We start from the raw sequence: 25,181 nt of genomic DNA, 5'->3' as shown, positions 1-25,181 counted from the left end.
AAACCCTTGCAAGATGCTATTGGCCAGAGGTACAACGGGAGTCAGTGGCGCGGATTGCGTAGCATTAGGGATCAGTCACCAAAACAGGAGCAAAAACAGTGGCCATGTTAAAGATAAATCCCATCAGAGCAGCTGGATCCAGGGATGAAGACACAGTTGAAGCAGACATCTGGGTAGGTGGGGGAGCTATTGTAATCTGTCCAGCAGCTGCAGCCTGTGAAGCAGGAGCATCCAAAGGCGATGAAATGGTGAATGCAAGAAGACAGGCTGCAGCAGCATGAGCTGCAGTAGCAGGTCCAGACTATGAATGGGTTAAGCCTGACAACTCTGAAGGCACTAGCTCCGCCCCCACTGACTCACAAAATGGTGCCTGCCTCTTCTGCTAATGGAGGCAGGCCCACTGACATTAATGGCCTCCTCACAAATAGGGAAGAGCCCAGGACCCCCCAGGGAGGGCAGGGGGTTAATTTGTGCTAACAGCGCCAGCATGCCGTGCTCGGCTTCTAGCCCCAGCCACAAGTGGCGCATGGCGCCATGACCACCGCAATTCTCCTGACTGGTGAAGAGCTTTGGTCATAAGGCTCAGCAGCAGACGCCACCCTGGCAACTCCCACCAGCTCCTGCATTCGCTCAGGGGTAAGGGAGGAAGTGGGCAGGGGGGCACACAATGTGGCTGGGCATGACAAAGCAGTGCAAGTGGACAAATCAAAAACAAGGCAATTGAAGAGAAAGGGGGGAATAGAGTTGAAAATAAAGAGTATGGGAAAGAAAATCGAGAAGATAGCAAGTAGATACAGTAGCAATAGTACACAGAAGTCAAAGGAAAAGAGAACAGGTAGAGCAGGGACAGAGGTAATCCAACACATCTGCTATTATATTACAGCACAAGTGATTCACATTCCTAGTTAATTTTTCTTCAGGAAAAAGGCCCAGAATCTGCACTCCAGTATATAAATAAACTTTGAATTTAACCACACCCCTAGCTATCTAATAGGTTTAACAATGTGCATGTGATCACCTCTCAAGCCAACCCATCAGTGTTCTGGTTTAAGCCACTCCTGGCTCATCCAAGCCGTCCGTTATTCCTCCCTATGTATGTTCCGCTGTATAGACAAGAGTGATTGGACACTGACAGCAAATAGATCAACAAGATTTTATTGACATCAGTACTTTGTAGGTCCACCAAGTTGCAGTGATTACTGCAGGCACTCTTCTTGTCAAACTGTCCACAAGTTTCTGGACAACAGCAGGCAATATGTTTTGCCATTTCGTCTTAAGTACAGTGACCAACTGTGACACTGAAGAAGGTCGGGTCGGCCTAGAAAGCTCATGTTGCTCCTATTCGTTCCAGAGGTTCTCAAGATGTCCACTCTGAGCTGGCCAGTCCATTAGAAGTTACCGAATATTCTGCATACCAGTCCAGCGTCGCCCTTGAAACATGACAGGTACCGTAGCATTGTCGTCCTGATAAAAACATTTGTTGTTTCCGTAGAACTGCCACAATGTAGGGAGCACAGAATTATCGAGAACATCTCTATACTTCTCAGAGTGACAGTGTGATCGCATTGGAGCCTTCGCGCACTGCGATGCATGCGCAGTACGCAACACTTGGCCGCCTGCGTGCGTAATCGTAGTTGGGATTCATAATGAATCAGGCCCTATGACACAGATACTGATACAGCAGCAGAGGATAATAGGAGAACAGAGAGCCTATTTCCTTTCCCTGTGTGCTCTTCAATAGGCCAGCCCACTATGTAAATTACAGGTATATTTGGCACATTTTACAAAGACGATCTGCCAGTGTTTACGGGCTCGGAGTAAAAGATTAATTGGCCAATGTCCTCACATTAGATATATCTTTGTTCAGCGTGTATGAACATCCATCATCTGCAGATATATCTGCACATCGGTTGATCTGCAGATATATCTTTCAGGTGTGTACCAAAGGAATGCATATTCAGCCACCTTAGATAAACACATGGTGGTATCTGCTACTGTGGCTTTTGTTCTAAAAGAACCAGTTCTGCTAGTATTGTCTTGTGTCCATCTTCTATATGAAAGGCAGGTAACCATTCTGTTATCCAAAGGTCAGTTCAAATAAACATGTAAATTGGTAACCTCTAGCCCCCGTGCTCATACATTCATTCGAAACACATTGGAAGAGGACATATGTCTTTTGGCTGTTGGGTAAGGCAGTGATCAGGACTCTAGACGTCAAGGATCATAAGTATATTTTAATGTTGCAACTCTTTAACAAAACCTAACTTTCCTAACTATAATTACTATTGTCTATGCCATGCAAATCTACATAACTACTGTGTTTTTATATTTTTATTACTCTCTAGAAACAAATAGCTGACTTCAGTATTATTGTATAGCATCAGAATATACATACAAGTGTAAACATGTGCTGCATTTGACAGTGTAATTGCACATAAATATATATATATGTGTGTGTGTTTGTATATTTAGGTACGTATGTAAGATTTTTTATGTTTGAGCAGGTATGTGTTTGTACTGTGTAATACTGTAAATGTTGCATGATCTTTGTAAGTACTTTATATTATTTAATGCGATAAAAGGACTGAATTTATTTTTATAAGGAGAAGTGTGGGTTAATTTAAAATCAATCTAGTAACAGTAGTATGCTTCTAATAGAAACAACATTGATGTTGCTTCGATGTTCTATTGTAGTCTAAAGTCTGTATTCCCAGCAGGATTTCCGTAGTTTGAGCTTTAGAAAATGAGTGTGATGTAAACCTCCCCAGATTGCAAGACTGCTATTTGGTAAATATACCCTCAAACTCCTGACTAGTTAATTTATAAAAAAAACCTCCTCCAATAGTTCAGCATTGAGTGATGAAAACTGGTCTATTTTCCTTAGGGAGTACAATGTTAAGCTGGCCATACACCTACACGACCAGCATAAAGGTGCCCACACACATACCGATATACTTACAATCAGACGATGTGTCTGATATCTCTTGAAACTCTCCCCGGCAGATCAGCATACGATCTGCACACGATATGCTGTCCAATCTTCATCCGATCTCCTGCAGCCAGACTTTTTTATAGTGCATTGTGTCCTAGATTGTCAGATCTGCTGTACAGCATGGCAGATCTGACGATGCGATGTGCGACCTGCGGGGGCGCGCATCGCATCGTGATTGTGAGTGGAGACTCACGATTTGGGCACAGTTTGGCTATATTTTACACGATCTGTCGTTCCAATGTGTCGGAATCGGCCAGATCGGGTAAAATATCGCTATGTGTGTGGCCAGCATAAGATCCGATTCATCATACGATTTCCCTCGACTCCCCGGAGCTCCCTGGCAGTCCCGGCAGCATGTTGGTTGTTTTGGTTGACAGTATCTGTCGTAAGATCGATCCTGTGTCTCACAGGCTCATAAGGGAGACAGTCATTGAAATGACTTGAATTGCTGCACGATGGATCGCATGAACAAAATAAATGGCACGATCTGCACACGATACGATGGAACAGATGGGCTGCACATCTGATCATAAGATCCGATTCTAGAAGCTGCGGGAGCGCGCATCGGATCTTATCTTATTAAAATAATACACGATTTTCACAAGATCCATCTTATGACTCATTGAAAATCGGGCAATCGGCCCGAAATCGTGCAGGTGTATGGCCAGCATTATTGTGAACTTAACCGTGTGGCAACAAAGGGAGAAATAAAGCCGAAAAGGAAATCATGATTATCATTACTCTGCTCCTTATGTATATATGGCCTGATTCAGTGTTGTGCACAAACCCATACAAGCACTGAGCAGTGTAACCTATTGTTCGTTATGGTTTCCAGACAATGTACTTCAGAAACTACTCATTATTGACTAAGCTGGCTTATTTGCCAGTACCATAGATATTGGCAAATCCATTTTAATTATGCTAATTAAACTAAAAACATTTCATATAAGCTCTTGGGTCAGTGCTGTACTGGAGCAGGAGATAACAGTTACTGAAGATTGTCTTTCCACAGTAAGTTCAGTTACAACATTCTACTGTAGAACAGTGCTTTATTTATTTAAACCTGAATTTTAACTGCACTCATAAGATCCGATTGCGAGTCGGACTCTATGTCGATATTCACGCAAATATTCAGTGTTTTTTATCTGTCCATGCGTGAAAGTCGCAAAGCACATGCTACCCACAGTGTTGACGTACAAGTGGCCATACTTATTGAGATGCACTGTCTCAGAAATGTATTGGCCATTCCTAGGTGGTGACTTGAAGGTGGCTATTCAGATGCTTGGAAATGTACTGTCTTATGGGTGTGTAATGGTAGTGCTGCGGACGTGTTGCTGAAGTGGTTGCGAATTCAGATGCTCAATCGCTTACATCATAGGCCATTATTGGATGAAGATTTTGCACCAAGAATGGTGGATGGTGCAAGTTGCGATGGTGCATCCGACTGTTACACCTAAAGACGACCAAGTGGTATTGTAGCATATAAAGAACCATAAAGTGGGCATCTCAATCTATGCACATTCAGCTACAAAGATGTACTTGGCATAAAGTCACAGACTCGACTGTGGCAACTGCGGCCGGATTAGACAGACCCATAGGGTGTACATACTTCAATAACACCCTGTAGTATTTCAGGTGTCAAATATTATTTATATGCATCTATCTACTTGTAAAGTTATCAGATGGTGGGATGCTGTAGTGAAGGGAATCATTCATTCGTAAATGTACAGTAGAGTTCTACCTGTTGTATTCAGAATTTTTTTTATTTGATTCTAACCTGATAGCAAATGCGTATTTTGTTATGTCCAATGTTTTAAAAGGGTGTAAAGCGTATCCACTAGGCGATTAAAATGAGCGACTGAACGATAACAACATTGTTTAATTGCTCATTAATCGTTCACAAATCGGGCATGAAAATGTCGACAATGACCAGGGATGTGCGCTCCCGCTGGTCATTTTCGACATCAATCATCGCCTGAACATGCTGGTCAATCTGCCAATAAAGACAGATTGGCCATATTCAGGGATGAGGGAGGGTGCTAACACTGAACGACATATCGTTTAGTATAGGCACTGCAGGGGATGAGGAACGACTGTACGATTACAATGTTGTATTCGTACTGTCATTCCACTATCTGCTAGTGGATACGCACCTTAAGTATATCTAACATGCATGATGTAAATCTGGCACATATGCTATTGCAGACCTATATGAATTTTACGAACTTTGCAATTTTATATAAGAACAGATTTTTTTTTTATTACTTCTGAAAATTTAGGCACAAATTTGTTCAACCTCAACATCAGCCCCTAAGTCTGTTATATGATGTAGCTTTCAGCTGTTGGGTGGTATACATTGCATTTGCAGTTCTTTAAACCACAGATATTTTCACAGTACCCTCCATAGAATACTGTGCTGAAGTTTGTGGTGAAATTGATTAATTTTAATACTTTACATAACTTCAATGAGGAACATTTATGTTTCCATTGATATATATATGTCCTTTTTAGATCATTTTATCAGTTTTGGTAACAGAATAATTTATCTTTTTAATCTTATTAATAACCTGGTTTTACACGTTTATCTGCAATATTCACTACAAGTTTCTATGTAATCTTAAGACTCTTAGTGAAAACTATTTATTATCAGTTATTTATATAGAACAAATATTCTGCAGAGCTTTACAGAGAATATTTATACATTCACATCAGTCATTGCCCCAGTGGAGCTTTTGATCTATGGGCTTGATTCAGCAGAGAATGGAATTGCAAAGCTGCAACACAAGTGGCTTTGCAATTCTGTCCTGCAAAAATGCAAATGTAGCAAGAGGTGCCTGACACCATCTTGCTGTATCTGTGATCCCAGTGCTGCAACTGGGGTCGCAGCCAGGGATCACCATCACTATCGGTCGCGATGGTTGCCCCTTTGGTCAGGTTGCGGTAGCTGAAGCTTACTGCAGCCTGGCCGTGTCATGTAAGCCTGCGAGGCCAAGAAGTCTGCATCCATGGACGCAGATCCTGGCCTTGCCACTTCCAGAAAACGGGGACGACATGCACCACCCCGGAAATGCCGCTTGTCAATCAGGCAGAGGCATACGATCCACGGGACTTTTACCATGGGTTTACTACATCGGAAATTGCCACGGACAGGGATGGGAGCTCAGTGGTTTTACAGCCTGACTTCGCTGTTAGAGCTCTCCCAGCAAAAAGGACGGTCCCAGTGCCATAACATCATTGCACTTTCATCGTTAAGTGCTGGCTCCATATTGGGATTTATGTGGATCTTGCCACTTTATCTGCATGCCACAAGTGCACATCAGAACAGTTACAGTACCTGCTTACCAGTGGCGATTTTAAGCCGCAGATTCACCTCTGACTAGGCAGGAGCAGCATTCCCACTGCACTGACACTGAGCCACTGTGTCTGCTTATTTTTCCTGATCAGTTCATTATTTAGCAAGACTGAAACATTATATTTCTGCAGGATTGCAAAATCCAGACTTGGATGCTATTGAATATACCCTATTTTGCACTATACATCACAGTGAGACTTTGATATATGGGTGAGACCCCACTCCTCTTTCCACAGTATCGCTAGCCGCTCGTTAATTGGAGTCTTACCTATTTAAGGCTATTATCCAGCATGTGTCACTAGCCGATATGGTTATAGAAGGCTAATATTTATACTTAGATTGTGGTGAAGATAATATACACATTGTTTTTAATACATTCCCAGGAGTGTCATTGATATAAATGTGTATTAACAACACTGTACAATCAAAATATATGTATTTTTTTAAATAAATGTAATATACGTTATTTATATTCTACTGGTATTTTGGCTGAAGTGTGCAGTGCCACCCACTACCTTTTTGTCAGAGTTACACAGGGGCCAGTGGCGGAACTCCTGGAGACAATGGAGTCATTTGCCGCCGGGCTCCAGCCCTTAAGCGGGCACCTGGTTCCATTGTCCCCAGGGCCGTTCCGGTCACTGCCATGGAGATGGAGCGCCGCTGATCGGCGCTCCACCTCCAGCGGCGTCAATACGGGGGTGCAGACGCACCCCCTATTTGCCAGGCGCCCGCTGAGTGTATTACCAGCGGGCGCCCGACTCCTTCGTTCCCCCCTGCGGTAGCCGGAGGAACGGAGCTCAGTGTGAGCTCCGCTTCCGGGTCCCGCAGTGCACTATGGGAGTGACGGGGGCTTACTACTGGGGGCATTACTGGGGGCTTTCTACAGGGGGCATTACTGGGGGCACTACAGGGAGTTTACTATTGGGGGTTTACTACAGGGGGCTTACTACTGGGAGCACTACAGGGGCCCTTAGTACTGGGGCACTGCAAAGGGGGACCACTACTGGAGGTACTGCATAGGGGGACCATTACTGGGGGGCACTACATAGGCGGCACTACATAGGGGGACCTCAACAGAGGGCACTGCACAGGGGGACCACTACTGGGGGAACTGCATAGGGGGCCGGCAGCTGGGGCTGGCATAGGTGCTGGTTGGGTGGTACATTTTAATTTGGGGGGGGGGCACCAACATTGATCTTGCCTCCGGGCACCTGGGATGAAGTTACGCCACTGACAGGGGCCTGCGTGCAATTTCGCAAGACTTATTCTGCACATGCGCAGAATGGGTCCTGCACATTCGCAGATTCCTGATAATTGTGAACCTGCAGTCAGCAGTGCACTGCTGAATCAGGCCCTATATTCCCTACACACATACACACTAGGATTTATTTTTCGTTTGGATCTAATTAAACTTTAAGTATATTTTTGGATTCTGGAAGGAACCCGAAGTACCCAAAGGAAACCCACTCAAGCACGGAGAGAATATACAAATTCCACACAGTTGTGAGCAGTGGTGGGAATAGAACCCAAGACAATTATTTGTTCTCTTAGTGATACCTTTACTTCCTATTACATATAGTATACATAATCTTAATGGATGTTGAAATCTTCATTCATTTCCTTGTACTAATTACATATTCTATATAAATAGCTGCATGTATTACATTTAGGTATGTAAACATACTGGATTTGTTTGGTGATTAGATCTAAAGGAATTTCCCAGGAAAATATTTGATACTGTGAAAAATAAAGTACATACACCATTATACAATAACCCCCAAACTTTCCTGCCAAGCGTTATTCTGTTCTGTGTTGTTCCATTGACTCTGTCCTGTTTCTGATTTTGTTTAAATACAGCATCTACTCTACAGAACACTTTAAAAAAAATGTAATTTTATTATTAAGTGTATTTTTGCGCTGATGTGATAACAGCGCCAAGGGTGTATCTCGGGGTCTGAGTGCCTCTGGCAAAGTAAGGGTCTGGCGTCTGCCTATGTCACTCCAGGCCTCAATTGTGCCTCTCCAGGCTCCCCCTGTGTCACTTCTGTGTTTGCTTGGTACTGTGGAAAATCGACCTTCACTCAATACAGAAACTATACTGCAGCTCTATGCAGTGATGTAGTACAAAACCAGTCTCCAGAACATCAGAGCTACCTATTTGTAAAAAAATGTATTGAAGCCCAAGGTGCATGCTCTAATCATCCAGTGCATAACTGTGCTGGGGCATGGGAGTTTGAATCCTCTCCAAAAGGAGAAGGGCCATATTTCTACCCATCTCCTCAGAGCCAAAATGCCCCATTGAGAGGAAAAAGGAATCTTCAGATCCCCTTTGCCAGAGCTTGGGGGGGCCCCTTGACATCCCCCACCCCTAGAGCCAAAAGGCAAATGTGAAAAACATTACCTCTTCATTGAAAGAGAGCTCGCCAGGACAACCGTTAACTCTTGGTCTGTCCCGGTAATATACATTTTATAAATAGTAACGATTCTAGCACTGGACAAGCGGCAAGATATATATATATTTTTTAAATAGATCCCTAATTCAAAGAAGTTAAAACCCTAACCGTGTTATATAGTATTTATATCACATGTTGCCCTTATATGTATTGTACCTAACAAATTAAATTTATTTATGTTTTATAGGTCCATAAAATGATTAATCCACAGCTTATTTTTATAATTCATATTTTATCTCTGATGTATTTGCCATCATACAAAGCAGGTAAGTGCAAATTAATATGCATGTTGAAATTATAATTATAAGTACTATTACAAATGTATTTTTTGGCAACATCCTAATAGCCATTCAATGTCTACTAAGCGGGATATTGTATAAGTTGATAGAAATTGTAAGGTGAATCTTAAAATGTCTAATGAAATAGGTATTTTTCATGTTATTTGTTCTATTAGTTCTTAAATATTTATTTTCTATTCTTCCTCAAGAAATATAGATGATTTTTTTTAGTGGTCCTCTGTTTACAGTGATCCTCTGTTTATGGTGGGCCTCTGTTAGTCTTCAGACAAGATTGAGCTAGAAATAATACATAAAAATGAATAACGTACTGTCTTTGCTATAAAAGTGGTGTTTTTCGATGACATTAACTAGATCACGACGAACTTTTACTCATTAATCAGAAAAATTACAATATAATTTTATATAGAAAAAAAGCAAGTAATTTCCATTCATTGTTTTTAAAAAAAATTTTTTTTAATTATCCCTATTGACTGAACTTCATCTGCCAGCCTTCCGGTATTGGGATTGATCCGCCGGGCTGAGTTCCGGCGGTCATACATACCGATTCCAGATATTCCCCTACTCAAATCACCCACATACCTTTTACATATATTAAAGAGCAGCACGCACAGGCACATTGATGCCTCATGCATATTTAAAGGTTCATGCCTCCCACAACACCCTGTGGCTGCAATTAGTGGTGTAATTAGAGCTTTTTTGGACACACTGCAAACATTGCATCCTAAGCCCTTTGATTTCCTAGAGCTTGCTAAAGGACAGTTTATACTGTAAGTTATCACAGAAGAAAAAAGCATATCATTATTTTCATACAAGTAGTACATTGTAGTGGGTAAATCCAAGTAACCGGCATGATTATCTCTGACTCTTTAGTCAATGTTACTGTTAAAGATTTTGGTGTCTGTGTTTGTAAAATAGCAAGGTTATTGGGTTGTGGTGTAGAATTGTAATTGTAATATTAATGTGAAAAATCACATCTGTGCCTGTGTGCAAGTCAGTTCCTGATTATCGGCAAAGGTGTATAGTAAGTGTAATATATACTTACCTGTTCTTAAGAATGTCTGGGAGACTTGCAAAATTCAGGGTGTCCTCCCGGACAAGCAGTAGAAAAGGGCACCGTCCCGGAATTCTCCTACTTACCTAGTGAAGTGGGTGGGGCAAGGGCTTTATGACATAGAAGGTTAAAAGCTGGTGTAGCTGTAATGCAAATAAGTATTATAATTGACATAGGGCAGGATGCACTATGCTGTAAAATCCGGACAAACCTCCAAAAATGCTGTTTTTCTGAGTTTTGCCCGCATTTCCAATATGCTATTTGCTTTTCAGAGCTTGGACCCGATATGCAATACCATATATAGATTATACATGATTCAGCTCCGGGATTCAGCGAGGGGGGTTGCTGGATAATGACGTGGTCTTTTGGGTGGGGCCAGGTGATCGCGTGATCATGGCTCTGCCACCTCTTCACAATGCCGAAAATATTGGCATTGTGAAGCACAGGGCGGAGCTACGATGATGTGATTCATGCACTGACTGGCAGACGGCTGCGTATGTGCAGAAGTCCCCACTGGTCTGCAGATGATGGTCCTTCATATATACTGAACGACCATCATCTGCTTCTGGCCGCGGGTCCCACTGGCCGGGGTGTGTCCCACCCTCCTCCCAGCAGCCTCTGCTGCATGTGTACGGGTAGTCGTTAAACCGCCCGTACACACACACACAGCACGATGCCCCGATATATCTGCCATTGGCTGTGCAGCACAGTGACACGATATGTCTGTGAATGACATCGTACACACGGCCCACGGGCACCAGATATATTGGTCAATCAATTGATTAGCCAATATATCTTTCAGTGTGTACCCTGCTTAAGATTTATGTCCATTACTTAGATAAACACAATGCTATCACCACCTTAATCACAATGTAACATAAGTGAGGACGTTCTATTCAAACATGCTTTCTCTCTCTTATCATGAACACAAGACAACACTTAACAAATACAATTAACTTTCCTTCATATTTTCCTTTTATTTTTTTACATATCCCTTTTTCTTCTGAAAAGCAAATTAGCTTGCTTCAAACATGTAAAAACAAAACTGGTTTCATTAAGTGTACACCTCAAATCTTGTCACAAAGGGGTTAACATCTAACATTACATCTGGCACTTCTTATATTGAGGCAATGGTTAGAAGGATTAACCCATAGCCTGCAGTTGCAGTTAGTGATTCACATAAAGCACTTCAGTCATTTATCCATTTAGACAGAAATAGACTATTTCTGTGCAGAGCACATAACATTTTTTGTTCTCTAGTTGTGAGCAGTTGACCACAGGTATTTGAATTTTGGAATTTTGGTTAAATACAAATTCAAACGCTAGAAATCAAAAAGTAACAATTTTGTTAGGAAGATGTTATTATCAAATAGCTTAATAGTGTCATGACAAAATAAAAATCATACAAAAAAATAATAATAAAAGGTTGTCCCTGTAACAGCAAAGTACCGATGTATCAAACCTTCTAAAAAGGACAAGTAGAGAAGTTACCCATAGTGACCAATCAGCTTATAGCTATCCTTTTATAGAATGTACATGATATTGTAGCTGGAAGCTGCTTGGTTGCTATGGATAACTTCCCCACCTGTGCTTTTTAGAAGGTTTGATACATCTACCCCTAGTTGTACAATTATCTCTGTATGATTGTGACCCCATATACTATGTTTGAGCCTTTTTATTCTGCGTTTGTTTCTACCACTTGTCCACTCGACCCAGAGAAAGGGCACATCTGCACGCGCCCGAAAAGGAGTGTGGCTAAGGAAAAAGAGGCGTGTATTTAAGACGCACCCCCTATTTGTCACTGTTGGGGCTGTGACCGGCACTTACGGACATGCCAGGCTGCCCCCAAGCGCTGCTGTCAGTGTGAATGGATGCTGGGCACATGCGCCCAGCATCCATTCATCGGCAGGGAACCACTACACCACAGTTTTCCCCACCCGCGGGACACTGCGAACAGCGAGTGACCGGCACCCGCAGGCTGTATTTAAGATGCGTCCCCTTTTCGTTACTCTTGGGGGGCGTGCCCGGCACTTACGGACATGCCGGGCTGCCCCGAAGCGCTGCTGTCAGTGTGAATGGATGCTGCATGCGCCCGGCATCCATTCACTGGTGGTGACCGCTACACCACAGTAGTTTAAAGGTGCCTATCCACTAGAAGACAGGCAAAAGACTGCACGATTATGACATTGTAATCGTACAGTCGTCTGTCAGTCTGTGATGTGCCTACACTGAACGAGCAGTCGTTCAGTGTAGGCACAATCAATCATCTGCAAACATGCTCAACCTGACGTTATCATCAGGTTGTCCAGCATGTTTGCATGATGATAGATGTCTAAACGACCAGCGGGAACATGCATCACTGGTAATTTTAGACATTTTTTAAACACTCTGCAAACGCTTTTCAAATGATTATCGAATGATAACGATATCGTTATCGTTCAATCTCTCATTTTAGTCGTCTAGTGGATAGGCACCTTTAGAATATTGCCCCTATTTATTAAAATGCAGTAATAAGGCTGATATTCTATTGCCAATTAACTCATTCTATCATTAGATTCTCAGCTGCCTCTTCGACACTAGCCTGTTTTACTAAACAAAAACTAACCACCTCACCTTGCCATTAGGAGGAACATGAGCAGACTTAAGTTCTAAGTTTCACTTAGTAAAATAAATAAAATTATTCCAAATATTTAAAAAATCCAATTACCTGTGAAGGGGGCTGTTGCGACAGCATACAAATGCTGGCAACGGCACCCCAACTTGCACCCCTTGTGGCCCCCCCTTCTTGTGCCAGACTCGCACATCTCTGTACACAGCCCTATGGGGTTGCAAACAAAATTCCACAAGTCCAGTAGAACCGTAAGTGCAGCATACAGCCGCACTTACTCGCGCTGCGATTCTACCCTAGGAATCCTCCCACATTTACTTTCTTCTGTTCAGACTTCTAAGCTGTATTCTGTAGGAGTCAGTCTTTTTTCTTTATAGCTCCCTTGTATGGATGTGAGACTTGCTGAGATTGAGGGAGAAAGACGTTACATGTTGATGGGACAAGACAGAGGGAGAAGAGGAGGAGACGGAGAGGGGTAGACAGCAAAAGAGGCCACAGAATGGTTCATTTTGATGGCATGAAAAACAATGATGGTTTGAACCATCAATGGGCACCCCTGGCTGGGACACATGACTGTGGCGGGTGAATCAGAATGAGGGTGGGGAAGTAGTGTGTGGCAGGAGGCAAGGCTGCATGAAATCAATAAAACTTAGATGAACTCAAAGCCTGTTCCACATACAGATATTAATTGGTGTCAATTTATAATCACACCTGCAGCACATAAAAAGAGAAACTGTCAGCCTATTAAAGGAAAGGGGATGTAGTTATGAGACCAGCGGCAGTGGAATCCCGACAAGGGACTTAAGATAGGCGTCTAAATACCGACGCCTATCTTAATTCCGACGCTGGAATCCAGGAGGATACGTACCCGAACGAAGGCAATATCCCCTTTAAGAGTGATAGTTTTTTTTTTTTGGTTTCTTTTTTATTATTTTAAATAAAGTAGGCACACTTTATGGGTTTTTTTGTACGGTATTTAGAGGTCTGCCTGATGCACCATCCATGCTACTGTATGTATGTATGTATGTATTGTGTATTGATTTACACATAATACATTTGTTTTGTAGAACTGTGTAAAGATGATGGAGTGGAGTTTGAAATAGAGTATGTTCTGGAAGACCAGCCTGTTTTTGTCACCTGCCCACTACAATACTTATTAAATGAGGACAATTTCAATGTAACCTGGTTAAGAAATGGCTCACAGAGTGAAATCACCTCAGACATACAAATGAGACTTCATCAGGATCAAAGCTACCTTAAGTTTATCCCTGCAATGCTGAATGATACAGGCTACTACTCATGTGTGCTCAGGTAAGACTGTTGTCTGATAAAGCAGACCTGCTGAGAGCTGCGGCGGGCCCGGGTAATAGGGGGTGTGGCCTAATCGCAGGAGGCGTGGTCACGTCCCCCTCCCGGTAAAAAAAAAAAGATATGCAGCGCCGCAAAGCGGCGCTGCGCGCTGGGGAGGGGGGCGCTCTGTGCCCCCTCAGCCCTGCTCAAAGCCAGGGGGTCGCGATCAGTGTGATCGCTCCCCGCCACAGGCATAGGAGACTGCTGTGGCTGCTGCTCAGCAGCCACGAGCAGTCTCCAACTGCAGCTCAGCACACGCTGTGTGCTGGGCTGCTGTGAGGGAGGGGGAGCGGCGCCGGACCCAGGCCCCCGCCGGGCCCCTCAGGAAGCCCGGGCCCCGGTAATCTGTACCCGCTCCCCCCCCTCTCGGCACCGCTGCTGATAAGTGATCAATGGCGTGTACAGTACCAACCTGGGGTTCTGTGCAAACCTTTGCCATGAAGGCCAGAGCTGCTAGTATAGTGTTCAAGAGATTACATAGAGCTAATCTGAACAGTATCATCTGTAAATTGTTTTAAGCAAATCTGTTTACTAAACCTTTTATATATTGTATAAACAAATGCCTCCTTTGTTGCTAGATAAACAAGCAAATAGGCATTTTCAGCAGTGAGATTGGAAAATAACCAATTTTAATTTTGATAAATAGGTTTCACATTTACTATGTTGTTTTCTGTTTATATGTTGGATCTCTGTAAATTCATAAAACATATTGTTATGGGGATCTAATCACAAAATAGAAAATATTGAGAATATACAGTATCTAACATCTATATTTGCTTTACACTAAATAACAAACCCTATTTAATATACTGTATGTTATTTTTAACAATACATTAGTAAGTTGTTAAGAGTGAATATTTACTTCTAGCCAAGTCAAAAGTGACTGAATACATTTTCTTTATATGTTTTCCCCCCTTCTGAATACAGAAATTCCACATACTGCATACAGAGGCTTAAAAAAATTGAAGTGTTCAAAAATGATGAAGGCCTGTGTTATAATCATACCATAATGTTCCGTTATATACCAATTATGCAATCAATTCTTACAATTGAATGTCCAGACATGATGAAGTATATCGATAAGAGGAGCACACCGATGAAATGGTTTAAGGTAATAATAATTATTTTTTAATTAATTTAAAAATACATGTAACTGTGTACAGTGCACATGTCAGTGCTATTGTAATCTTTGAATGTATGTGAATAAGTGAGGAGTGGGCAAATTATTTATTTCTGAGGTGTAGAAATCGTAATATAATTTACTGTTCCATTTGTTATCATGCATTTCTGAGAAGCTTAAAAAGAGAAGGGAACTCTCAGCTGAATAGCAGTACAGTAGCAGTATATATTACTAATGTCGCAGGTGTCATGTCAGCAGTGGGACATATATATATATATATATATATATATATATATATATATACCCCCCATCTGTCCCACTTTTGGCAGAATAGTCCTGATTTTTTACATTTTTTTGTTCCGCATTCAGGACATTTGTGTCCTCATTGCATGTGGCATAAAAATTTAACTTTTCACTTTAAAAAGCATCCGCCACAGGAGTGGCATAACCTATAGTGTGCTGTGTCCATGCCTCTGCCGAGACCTGCAATGTTGAGAGGTATGTATATCTGGTAGAATCCTGGGATGTCCTCACAGAATGCTTTTCATGCATTTCTGTATGTTTTAAATAGATACATTTAGCTAATGAGATGCTACAGTATCAGAGAAAATTGTATTTTTGCTCCATGGGCAGCCTGCTAAAATAGTTATTTGGCATATTGCAGTTTTAAGGGGTGATACTGTATTTTTTCTAGTTCCTTTCTAGTTTTTCCAGTGACTGACTATATATTGTATTTCTATACAGGAATGCCAGCCTTTGAATCTAGACAATGACAAGTATAAGGTTACAGGGAACTTATTGAATATCAAGAATGCAACTTTGCAAGACAAAGGGAACTATACATGTGAAAGTACCAACATATTCAATGGCAGAGATTATAAAATCTCAAGGACAATTGATTACTTCATTGCAGGTATTTATGAATACATATTATACAACGTTAATCTGAATTGACCAATTATTTATATTATCTTAAAAAAAAATCATATGATACGGTAACTATAAATGATATGGCAAACACCAGACAGCATTCTATACAGCACCTGCAGCTTTACATGATATGTTTCTTAGGGCCTGATTTAGAGGTGGACGCAGATCCCGATGTGGCTGCCACCCCAAATGTCACAGCCGCTGGGTTTTGTATTGAGACGCCCACTAGTGGCTTACACAGATGCAACATCAGTAACCACTGCATACAAATTCACAGGCATAGACACCCCCTGAAACATGCGTGACTAGCATGCGTTTGAGACACCACCTTCCGTTACCTCTGACAAATGCTCCGTGCTTGTAAATTTCTCTGCGACCAAGTCTTCTCTATGACTGCGGTTTTAATTACTTAACACCGCAAACATTGGCATTGTCACAACTCCTGGGTAGATAATGGATACAACCCGTATTTTGGGAATTTGGCGAGACCTATTTCTGAGGCGCGGAGTCTAATTTGCCGGTGGTGTTTACCAGGGACCCTCGCAAGAGCGTATGGACTTGGCTGCGTCCGACACACAGGTCACTGCCCTCAGAATACGTTCCCCAATACTGGTGCTGGTGAACTCTGGATGTAACGGAGGAGACTTTCAGCGTAGTTAAAAGACCGGGTCAGAATCAAACGGACAAGACCGTACCAAGGACGTATTCAGGTCACAGATAGCCAAGGTCAGAACCAGATTACCAAACACAGTACCAGGGATTAGACACAAACGGGTCAGGAACAAAGCCAAGATCAGGAAGAGACTTGCTGGAGCTGATTACAGCAGGCTGAGATTTATGGTGCATACACACGGTCAGACTTGCTAGATCAACGATGAACAATTTGAACGATTTTAGCAACGATCTCATTAACGATGAACAATTTCTGACAATATTTAAATGAATGAAATCGTCCAAATCTGACTGCAAACAGTCGATTTCAGATATCGATATCTGACATGCGGGGACACGCATCATTCGTCGATGCATATCAACAATGTGAACGATGTAACGATTTTTACACTCGTTATCGTTCATATCTTCCAGAAAATCTGACCGTGTGTACCCTCCATTAGTCTCACCAAGGAATCCTCTTATCAGTGCAGCTGGTGATTGCACTGGGCTGGAGAATAGGCAGCAACTAAGACGTTTGCTGAGTGAGTACTCTGTGAAACTTGCTATTTCTCTGACTAAAATCCAGCAGCACAGGACACAGGAATCACGGGGGAATAGCAACTGAAGATTTGGGCTAGATAGCAGCAATGGTTTACTGCACATAGGAGCCACAGAATAGCAGTATCATAAGGAAGCAACTCTTTGCTCTGGCACCAGTGGGAGTTCTCACAGGAGGTATGAATCTGCTGTAGGTCCCTGATAGACTGCTAAGGTCAGCTGAGGCAGGAGCACTCCCACTGGAAGAATACTATCAGCTGACATAGTGCATGATGGTGATGTCAATGTATAGTTCTCAAACAAGGTCAGACAGAAATCCTGACCTGCAGCAAAGGTAAGTCACACAATTTGTGCAGAATGTGACAGGCATCCTCTGTCACTCCAAAAAAAAATAAGAAAAAACAGCGCTTACCCAGATCAGGAAAACAAGTATTTATGCAGCAGTAAAAAAAGAGGTATTTGCTACCTGTTGACAACAGTACAGAAAAGGCAATATACTGCGCCTAAATAGCCCAGTCAGGACATCAATTCAAATTAATTCAAAAACACATAAAAAATTAATAGGTTTAATTACCCGCACTTATGGTCAGAAAAAGTACATAAATTTACAAAGACATAAATAATATTGGTATTTATGTCTATGTAAATGTATGTACTTTTTCTGACCATAAGTGCAGGTAATTAAACCTATTAATGTTTTACGTGTTTTTGAATTAATGTCCTGACTGGGGTATTTAGCCTCTGTCACTCCAGCCAGTAACCGTGCAGGGGCATCCGCCATACAGTGGATCATGCAGTGTGTACATGATGCTATAAATCGTTACATCACATCGCTGGGTTGCCTGGTCGTTTTGGGTGTGTACCCAGTTTAAGAATAGTACTAACCCTAGCGGTAACACTAACCCTCATGGAAATATCAACATTATGGCAATGCCAACACTTCTGGTGTCGGCACTTTGAAAATGCTAACATTAATGATGTCAACATTATTTAATTATTCTTGACAAAGGGCCAAATTCAGCAGTGTATGCAAGTCCTCTGCTGAATGCAGATTCCTGATTATCGGGATCACACACAGGACCCGTATGCCTCTGCCTGATTGACCGGCAAATGCGTTTACGGGGCGGGTACGGCTTGTGTTCCCGAAAATGGAGGCAGAGACGGTCTGCGTTCCCAGAAATGGGGGCATATTGCGTCCATGGATGTAGATTCCTGGTTTTGCAGGCCGGCCAGCCTGCGTAATCTGAGGCTTACTCAGCTGGCCTACGCCATCCAACATCGCGACCAATGGTCGCAATGGTGATCCCAGGTTGTGAACTCGGTCGCAGTACTGGGATCGCAGATGCAGCAGGAGGTGTCATGTCCCATGCGCTGCATTTGCATTTTTAGCATGGACAGAATTGCAAAGCTGCTTTCGTGCGGCTTTGCAATTCATCCTTATCTGAATCAGGCCCAAATAGCGTAATTATTTTAAATATTTAAAATATGTTACTTTAACTTTAAAATGCCATATTAGAGAATATATCATAGTATCTGAATAAAGTGTATCAGGTATAGATGAAGTATGCTTGTCATTGGAGTACACAGTATTTCAGTGTTATTTTATAGTCTTATAGTCCCATAGTAATAGCAATCTTCCATACCATATGTTAATGCTGAACTTTTATGCTAATTGAATTTGAGGCACATTATTTAATATTAATGAATGGAAGTTCTGAACAAAAAAAATACCAGCCCAAGAGATTTACATAGATCAATTGTTTTTATAGATAGATATAAAAGTATTAAAATGTTGGCAATTAGAAAAGGACCATGATGGCTTTTACACTATCTTAGGAAGTTATGTTTAAAGTACCCAGTGTTGACATCAGTCCCACTTAACAGGTGCTAACCTTGCAGGTACTCAATGCAATAAAAAATGAATGTAAAATACACAAATGCATATAGCATAGTCTATTTTCAAATAACTGACAGTGACCATGAAAAAATGGGGGAAAACTGGAATACCCCAATGTATCAACAAGAAAGGAGCAAAGTAAGGCGATGGTCAGTTATAAGATTTATTAAAAAATGGAAAACAACATCCAGTTAAACAAAACAAACATATAATTGCACCTAATGCTGGCCATACACGCTACAATTATCGGGGCGATCCGCCTGATATCAGCGGATTGCCCCGATAATTGTAGCGTGTGTGCGGGCGACCGAGGGTTAAATATTGCTCGGTCGAGCATGCAGGATTGTCCAGCATGCCCGTCCGATGTGATATTTACCCGGTAAACTGTCGGCCGCATCGGGCAGTGTATGCCCAGCGAGGCCGACAGACAGACATTTCCTACGGAAGGAACAGGGAAATGTCTCCTCCCCCGGGGGCGGAGCGCGGATGTCGGGCTATACACTGTGAGATTTCTCTCACAGTGTATGCCGGCGACATCTGTGGCTGGCAGCCGGCCAGATAAAATGTCTGTCGGTCTGACAGACATTTTATCTGGCTGTGTATGCCCAGCATTACTAAAAAATTGCCAAAAAATTGGCACAGCACATTTTGACTCCTTAGGAAAACCACATTCTATTTCACTACAATAATAAATATGCATATGAGTAAAAATAACTAGCTAATAGGACTTTACTATACCAATGCTATGAGTTGAGCCAAACCAGTGGCTTAATTATTTCCAGTCGATGTTAACAGTCACTCAGTAGCACATAAGAGGTTAGTTCTGCTTTCATGCCTCAATTAGCAGCAGGACAGTGTTTGGCTACTAGCAATTCATAAGCAATAGATTTATAAGAGTCCAGCAGCAGACGTAGCTAATTGTTTCCAATAACATGTTTTTTTTAATGACAAGCAAAAATTGTAGTAAAGCAAATTAGTAGTTCAGCAAATATTTTGCAAGTAACAACTTGTAGCAAGCAGATATTGCTAGATAAGCTCATCCGATATACTCAACTATTGGTGTTTCTTTAGCTATAATCAGGCTGAGCTTCAGTAGATAGCAGACAACAGGGAGAGTTATTTTGTGACAGATGATTTTAATATGCATGCATGTAGCAGTTCAATTTATAACTACATCCTTCATAGTATCCACATTTTATGCCTAGACTCCATTGAAACTCTTACAATCCCCTCAGTTCTTAAATCCACAAGCATGTTTCTAATGCCAGCAGGGTCCAGGTCCCAATGGGAGGTTGATACTTAAGCCACTGGTGTGGCTAAACTCACGTTGACCATTGCTATAGTGAAGTCATGTCTCAAAATTACTCATACATGTATATACAATAGGCTTGGATTGACCCACTGCTGTTATAAGGAAAACACAGCTGGACATCACTGCATGTGGGCCCACCCAGCAGCCTGCTTTCTACAACAAGAGCTAGATCAGGGGTGGGCAATAAGGGGCCCTCCAGCTGTTGTTCAACTACAAATCCCAGCATGCCTTGCAACACTTTTAGCATAGCCAAATAGCAAAACTGTGGTAGGGCATGTCGAGATGTGTAGTTGGATGCTTGGTTGGTTGGATGCTTATAGCCCACCCCTAACCTACTGTAGATGTACACCTACAAGGTTCCAATTTGATGAATAGCTATAAATTTGAGAGCGCACTACGCATAGTGTGTACATTAGAACTAAAAGTAAATTAAGAATCTGGTGTAGGAAAAGTTCCTAAGAACATCTGATTAGCTGTCAGAATACTGGTTTGTGTATGTATACACTGTTTTTTTTTTTTTAGGAGCCCCACTGTCCAATCTGCTTGCTGTTGCTAGGTAGGAACCCTAATTCCCTAGGACAGTATAAGTTTGCACATCATTGACTTTCTGTTTTCAGGCCACTGCGCCTTATTGTACCAACATTTTCATGGATTATGGTGCATTCACACGGTCAGATGTCCCTGGTCGATTTGAACGATAACAATATCGATATATCATTATCGTTCAAATCGACCAGTTTCTGGCCCCTACGACCAAACAATGGTCTATGCGCAGGCACAGATGGTCAATATGGATATTGAACATCGCCCGTGCATGTAGGCCAACCTGGTCGATATCGACCAGGGTTAGCCTGTTTACTATAGGGACCCGCGATTGTTGATCGTGGGTCATTATAGTAGTTGGGGGGGTTGATGAATGTGTTGGATGTTCAATATCGAACATCCAACACATGCAGGACGATCAGATAACGATCGTTATCGTTATCTGATCATCTCCAATCTGACCGTGTGTACCCTCCATTAATGTGGATGTGTCCTACTTTCACTGGAATGCATTTTGATTAGTCCTGGTGCACTTTACAGAGGAAATGTCTTCATATACACACATAATTAAATGTAAAGAAAAACTAAAGTAATGTAGTTACATTTGAATAAAAACTGTTACTTTCATCCCAGAAGTTGTTTATAATTGGTGAATTATAATATGGGATCAGATGTTCAGTAGAATATTTTGTAATGGGGAAAAAAAATCAAATAATAAAGTGTATTTGGGTTGACTGACAAAGACTCTCCCATTGGTGCTGCTATCAGCCTATCAATTGCTCTCAATACTAGGAACATATTTTCAGCTCCGGGCTCCATAAATTGGAAGGCTTTATCTTTCAGTGCTGGATCATGCCTCCTCCCCAGTTACTGGATTGGTCACTCTAATCTTCAGGGGGTTGGAATGTATGCCTACAGATGTGTCCACATACATCGAGCCTCCTTGTGTGTTAAACAGCCACTCTAGTCGCGTCATGCCGTGAAGCGACTTGGTAGCGCTCAGTGTCTTTTTGTGTGACTTTTTCCCTTAAATGTGTCAAGGTATGCCAATAGGATGCAGAAACAGCTTCTGCTGATTAAAATGATATATCAGCATGCCTATATTCTGTGTGTGACTGTGGGTGTAACTGCATGCGAAATGCCACGTTACAGTTTGACAGCCATTGACACTGTAACGTAGCATTTTGCATGCAGAAATAGCCACAATCACGCACAGAATATAGACACGCCACATATCATTTTAATCTGCAGAAGCTACTTGTGTGTCCTATTTGCATCGCTCTTTGAATAAGTAGCATTTTAAGGGAAAAAGTCTCATGAAAAGACGCTCAGCGCTACAGAGTCGGACGGCGCTCACGCCTGGTGTAATGCGACTTCCAGCGCACGGAGGATAGATGTATGTGGACGTATCTGTATCTCTGTGTCTAATCCCTTGCCTGCAGCAGAATATGTTGTCTGAAGACATTGAGGACCTGATTCACAGCGCTCACAAGCAGGTCCATGGTCCCCATCTGCGCATGCGCCGCCTCAGGCGTGCGCATGCGTGGGACCTGTACTGCGACGGCAGCTCCATCACAACGGGTCTCGCTACAAGCCGGGGTTGGCTGTCAATGTTGCTTGACAGCTCGCCCCGTTTAGTAGACGGGGAGGGGGGTGGCTGCACAAACACAGGCATTCCCTTAGGAACGCCTGGTGTTTGTGGGCGGCCCTACTGACATCACTCGTAATGTCAGTAGTGGACTTCCTGCTCTATTAGAGCAGGAAGTCCACTCGGGCTTGCGAGTGCCGAGACCCTACCAGAGTCTCCTTGCAAGCCCGATGGTCGTGATAATCGCGACCATCGCCAGGCCACCCGCAAAAGCTGTGGGTGGTCACCCCCAGCTTAGTGAGCGGCCTGGAGGCCGAAAAAAATAAATAAAACCCCGCCCTGATTCAGAGCGAGCATTCGCAAACAACGAGCGCCTCTGAATCAGGGCCTGAATTCCTGGATTTAACCTTTGAATTGCTTGGTGACACGCTAACTTTCACTTTCAATAGACCCTGGCTACTCTTTTGGATGCCTAGTCTGACTACCATCAGGTACAGGAGACATTTGGAGCCAACTGCATTTGTCTTGATATATGCAAAATCGTTCTCTCCCTGGGTGCAGTTCTTATACAGACCCAGGTGGAGATTTATCAAATCTTGGAGAGAAATTTTTCTTTTCTTGTTCCTACTCTACTACTTTACTTCTTGATCCTATACCCTCACAAATCAGTAGAGCTCTTTCTCCTTTGCTCATCTCAACATTAACTAAAATCTGTAATCTCTCTTTTTCTGCTGGAATCTTTCCTTCACTGTTCAAGCATGCAGTGATTACTCCTATTCTAAAAAAAACAAAATTCTGACTCAAACTCTCTCACAAATTACCGTCCCATCTCTCAGCTCCCATGCACCTCTGAGCTACTTGAGAGACTTGCCTACACTGGCCTTGCACACTTTTTTCACTCACAAAACTTGTTGGATCCACTTCAGTCAGGATTTAGGCCCTCATTCAGAGTCGTTCGTAAGCGGCTGCTCGGTCATACGCCAAACGACTGCAAAACTGAAAAAGGAAGCGATCGCACGGCCGGTCGGTCGCAACCAAAGTAACGCCCATACGTGAACAATGCACCTCCTCTAGCTAGCGAGTGATAGCAGCTAGCGATCGAGTCAATCGTTGTCAGTCATTGTTAGTCGCTGTATGTTAATTTTTTTCTGATGGTTGCGGCCGCTTGTGTTGTGTGCACATTACACCAAAAATTAACAAAAAATAAGCCATCCCCATGAAATATATTTATTCTTATTATTCGCTAATGCAACCGCAGCTGAATCAATTACATGCCAAATAGCAGTGTTATTAGCTGCAACAAACGATTATTAGCTGCTCATCTTGTGTGGCTCAAAATCGAAACATCACTCCTAACATCAGTCACATTCGATAGTATCGATTGTACTCTGGGGCTTGAGATAGCACATACCCAATCTCAAACTGTACGATCATCCAGGCCTCTAACCTGCTCGCAGAGTGACGTTTTACTACTTCCGGCCTTCTATGTCGGTCGTAGCAGGAAATTTATGTACGCCCCTGAAACGCCCTGGAAACGGTGAGGAACGCCTGCGTTTTTAGACCACCACCCCCATCAACACCCACAAACGGCCTTTCATGTCAATCAACTCTCGGAAGCCACTTCCTGCTCGTAAGCCGTACAATCGACAGCATTTTGGATCGCAAGGTCTCGTACGCACATGCGCACAACTAACCGTACGCATGCGTGGTTTGGAAACATCGGATGCGTACGACCGAGCAGCCGCTTCCGATCGACTCTGAATGAGGTCCTTAGTTCCCAACACTCCACTGAGACAGCATTGACAAGGTTGTGAAAAATCCTATTACTGCTTAGTCTAAAGGCCATTACTCACTTCTTATTCTTTTAGATCTTAGTTCTGCATTTGACACTGTTGACCACTCTCTTCTCATACAAACACTACAACCCCTACATTTTCAGGACACAGCCCTATTCTGGTTCTCATCCTACCTATCTGATCGCTCTTTCAGGGTCAGTATCTCTGAATCAACCTCCTCTTCTCTACCTCTATAAGTTGGACTACCGTAAGGCTCAGTCTTAGGTCCTTTGCTTTTCTCAATCTATACCACCTCTCTTGGCAAATGCATCAGCTCCTTCAGATTTCAGCATTATCCCTATGCAGATGATACTCAAATCTACATATCCTCCCCAGATTTTGTCACCATCTATATTAATCTGCATTACTGATTGTCTCTCTGTCATTTCATCTTGGATGTCATCTCGCCATCTCAAATGTAACATTTCCAGAATTAATATTATTTCTTCCGACCAATAGTAGTTACCAACCTGATATCTCTATCACTGTTGAGAACTCGACAATCAACCCCACCTCACAATCCAACTGCCTAGATGTCATCCTTGACGCTGAACTGTCCTTTGTTACCCACATTCAATATGTCTCCAAATCATGTTACATACATCTAAAAAACATATCCAGAATATGCCCATATCTTAT

The 25,181-nt window shown here is 42.4% G+C and overlaps 1 protein-coding gene across 1 annotated transcript in view; it reads left to right on the top strand.

Annotated features, from left to right (window-relative positions):
- The window catches only part of LOC148480645 (interleukin-1 receptor type 1-like), a 79,398-nt gene that overhangs the window by 28,038 nt on the left and 26,179 nt on the right, over positions 1 to 25,181 (top strand). The window contains exons 2-5 of the mRNA XM_088454169.1: positions 8,985 to 9,063; positions 13,823 to 14,066; positions 15,033 to 15,216; positions 15,970 to 16,138. Coding sequence (XP_088310295.1) covers positions 8,994 to 9,063; positions 13,823 to 14,066; positions 15,033 to 15,216; positions 15,970 to 16,138 — 667 coding nt within the window. The 5' untranslated portion in view covers positions 8,985 to 8,993. The remainder of the gene's footprint in view (positions 1 to 8,984; positions 9,064 to 13,822; positions 14,067 to 15,032; positions 15,217 to 15,969; positions 16,139 to 25,181) is intronic.

This window comes from Taudactylus pleione, unplaced genomic scaffold (genome assembly GCF_031769625.1).
Source record: "Taudactylus pleione unplaced genomic scaffold, aTauple2 ptg000609l, whole genome shotgun sequence".
NCBI classification, from domain to species: domain Eukaryota; kingdom Metazoa; phylum Chordata; class Amphibia; order Anura; family Myobatrachidae; genus Taudactylus; species Taudactylus pleione.
This window is presented reverse-complemented; position numbering and strand designations above follow the sequence as displayed.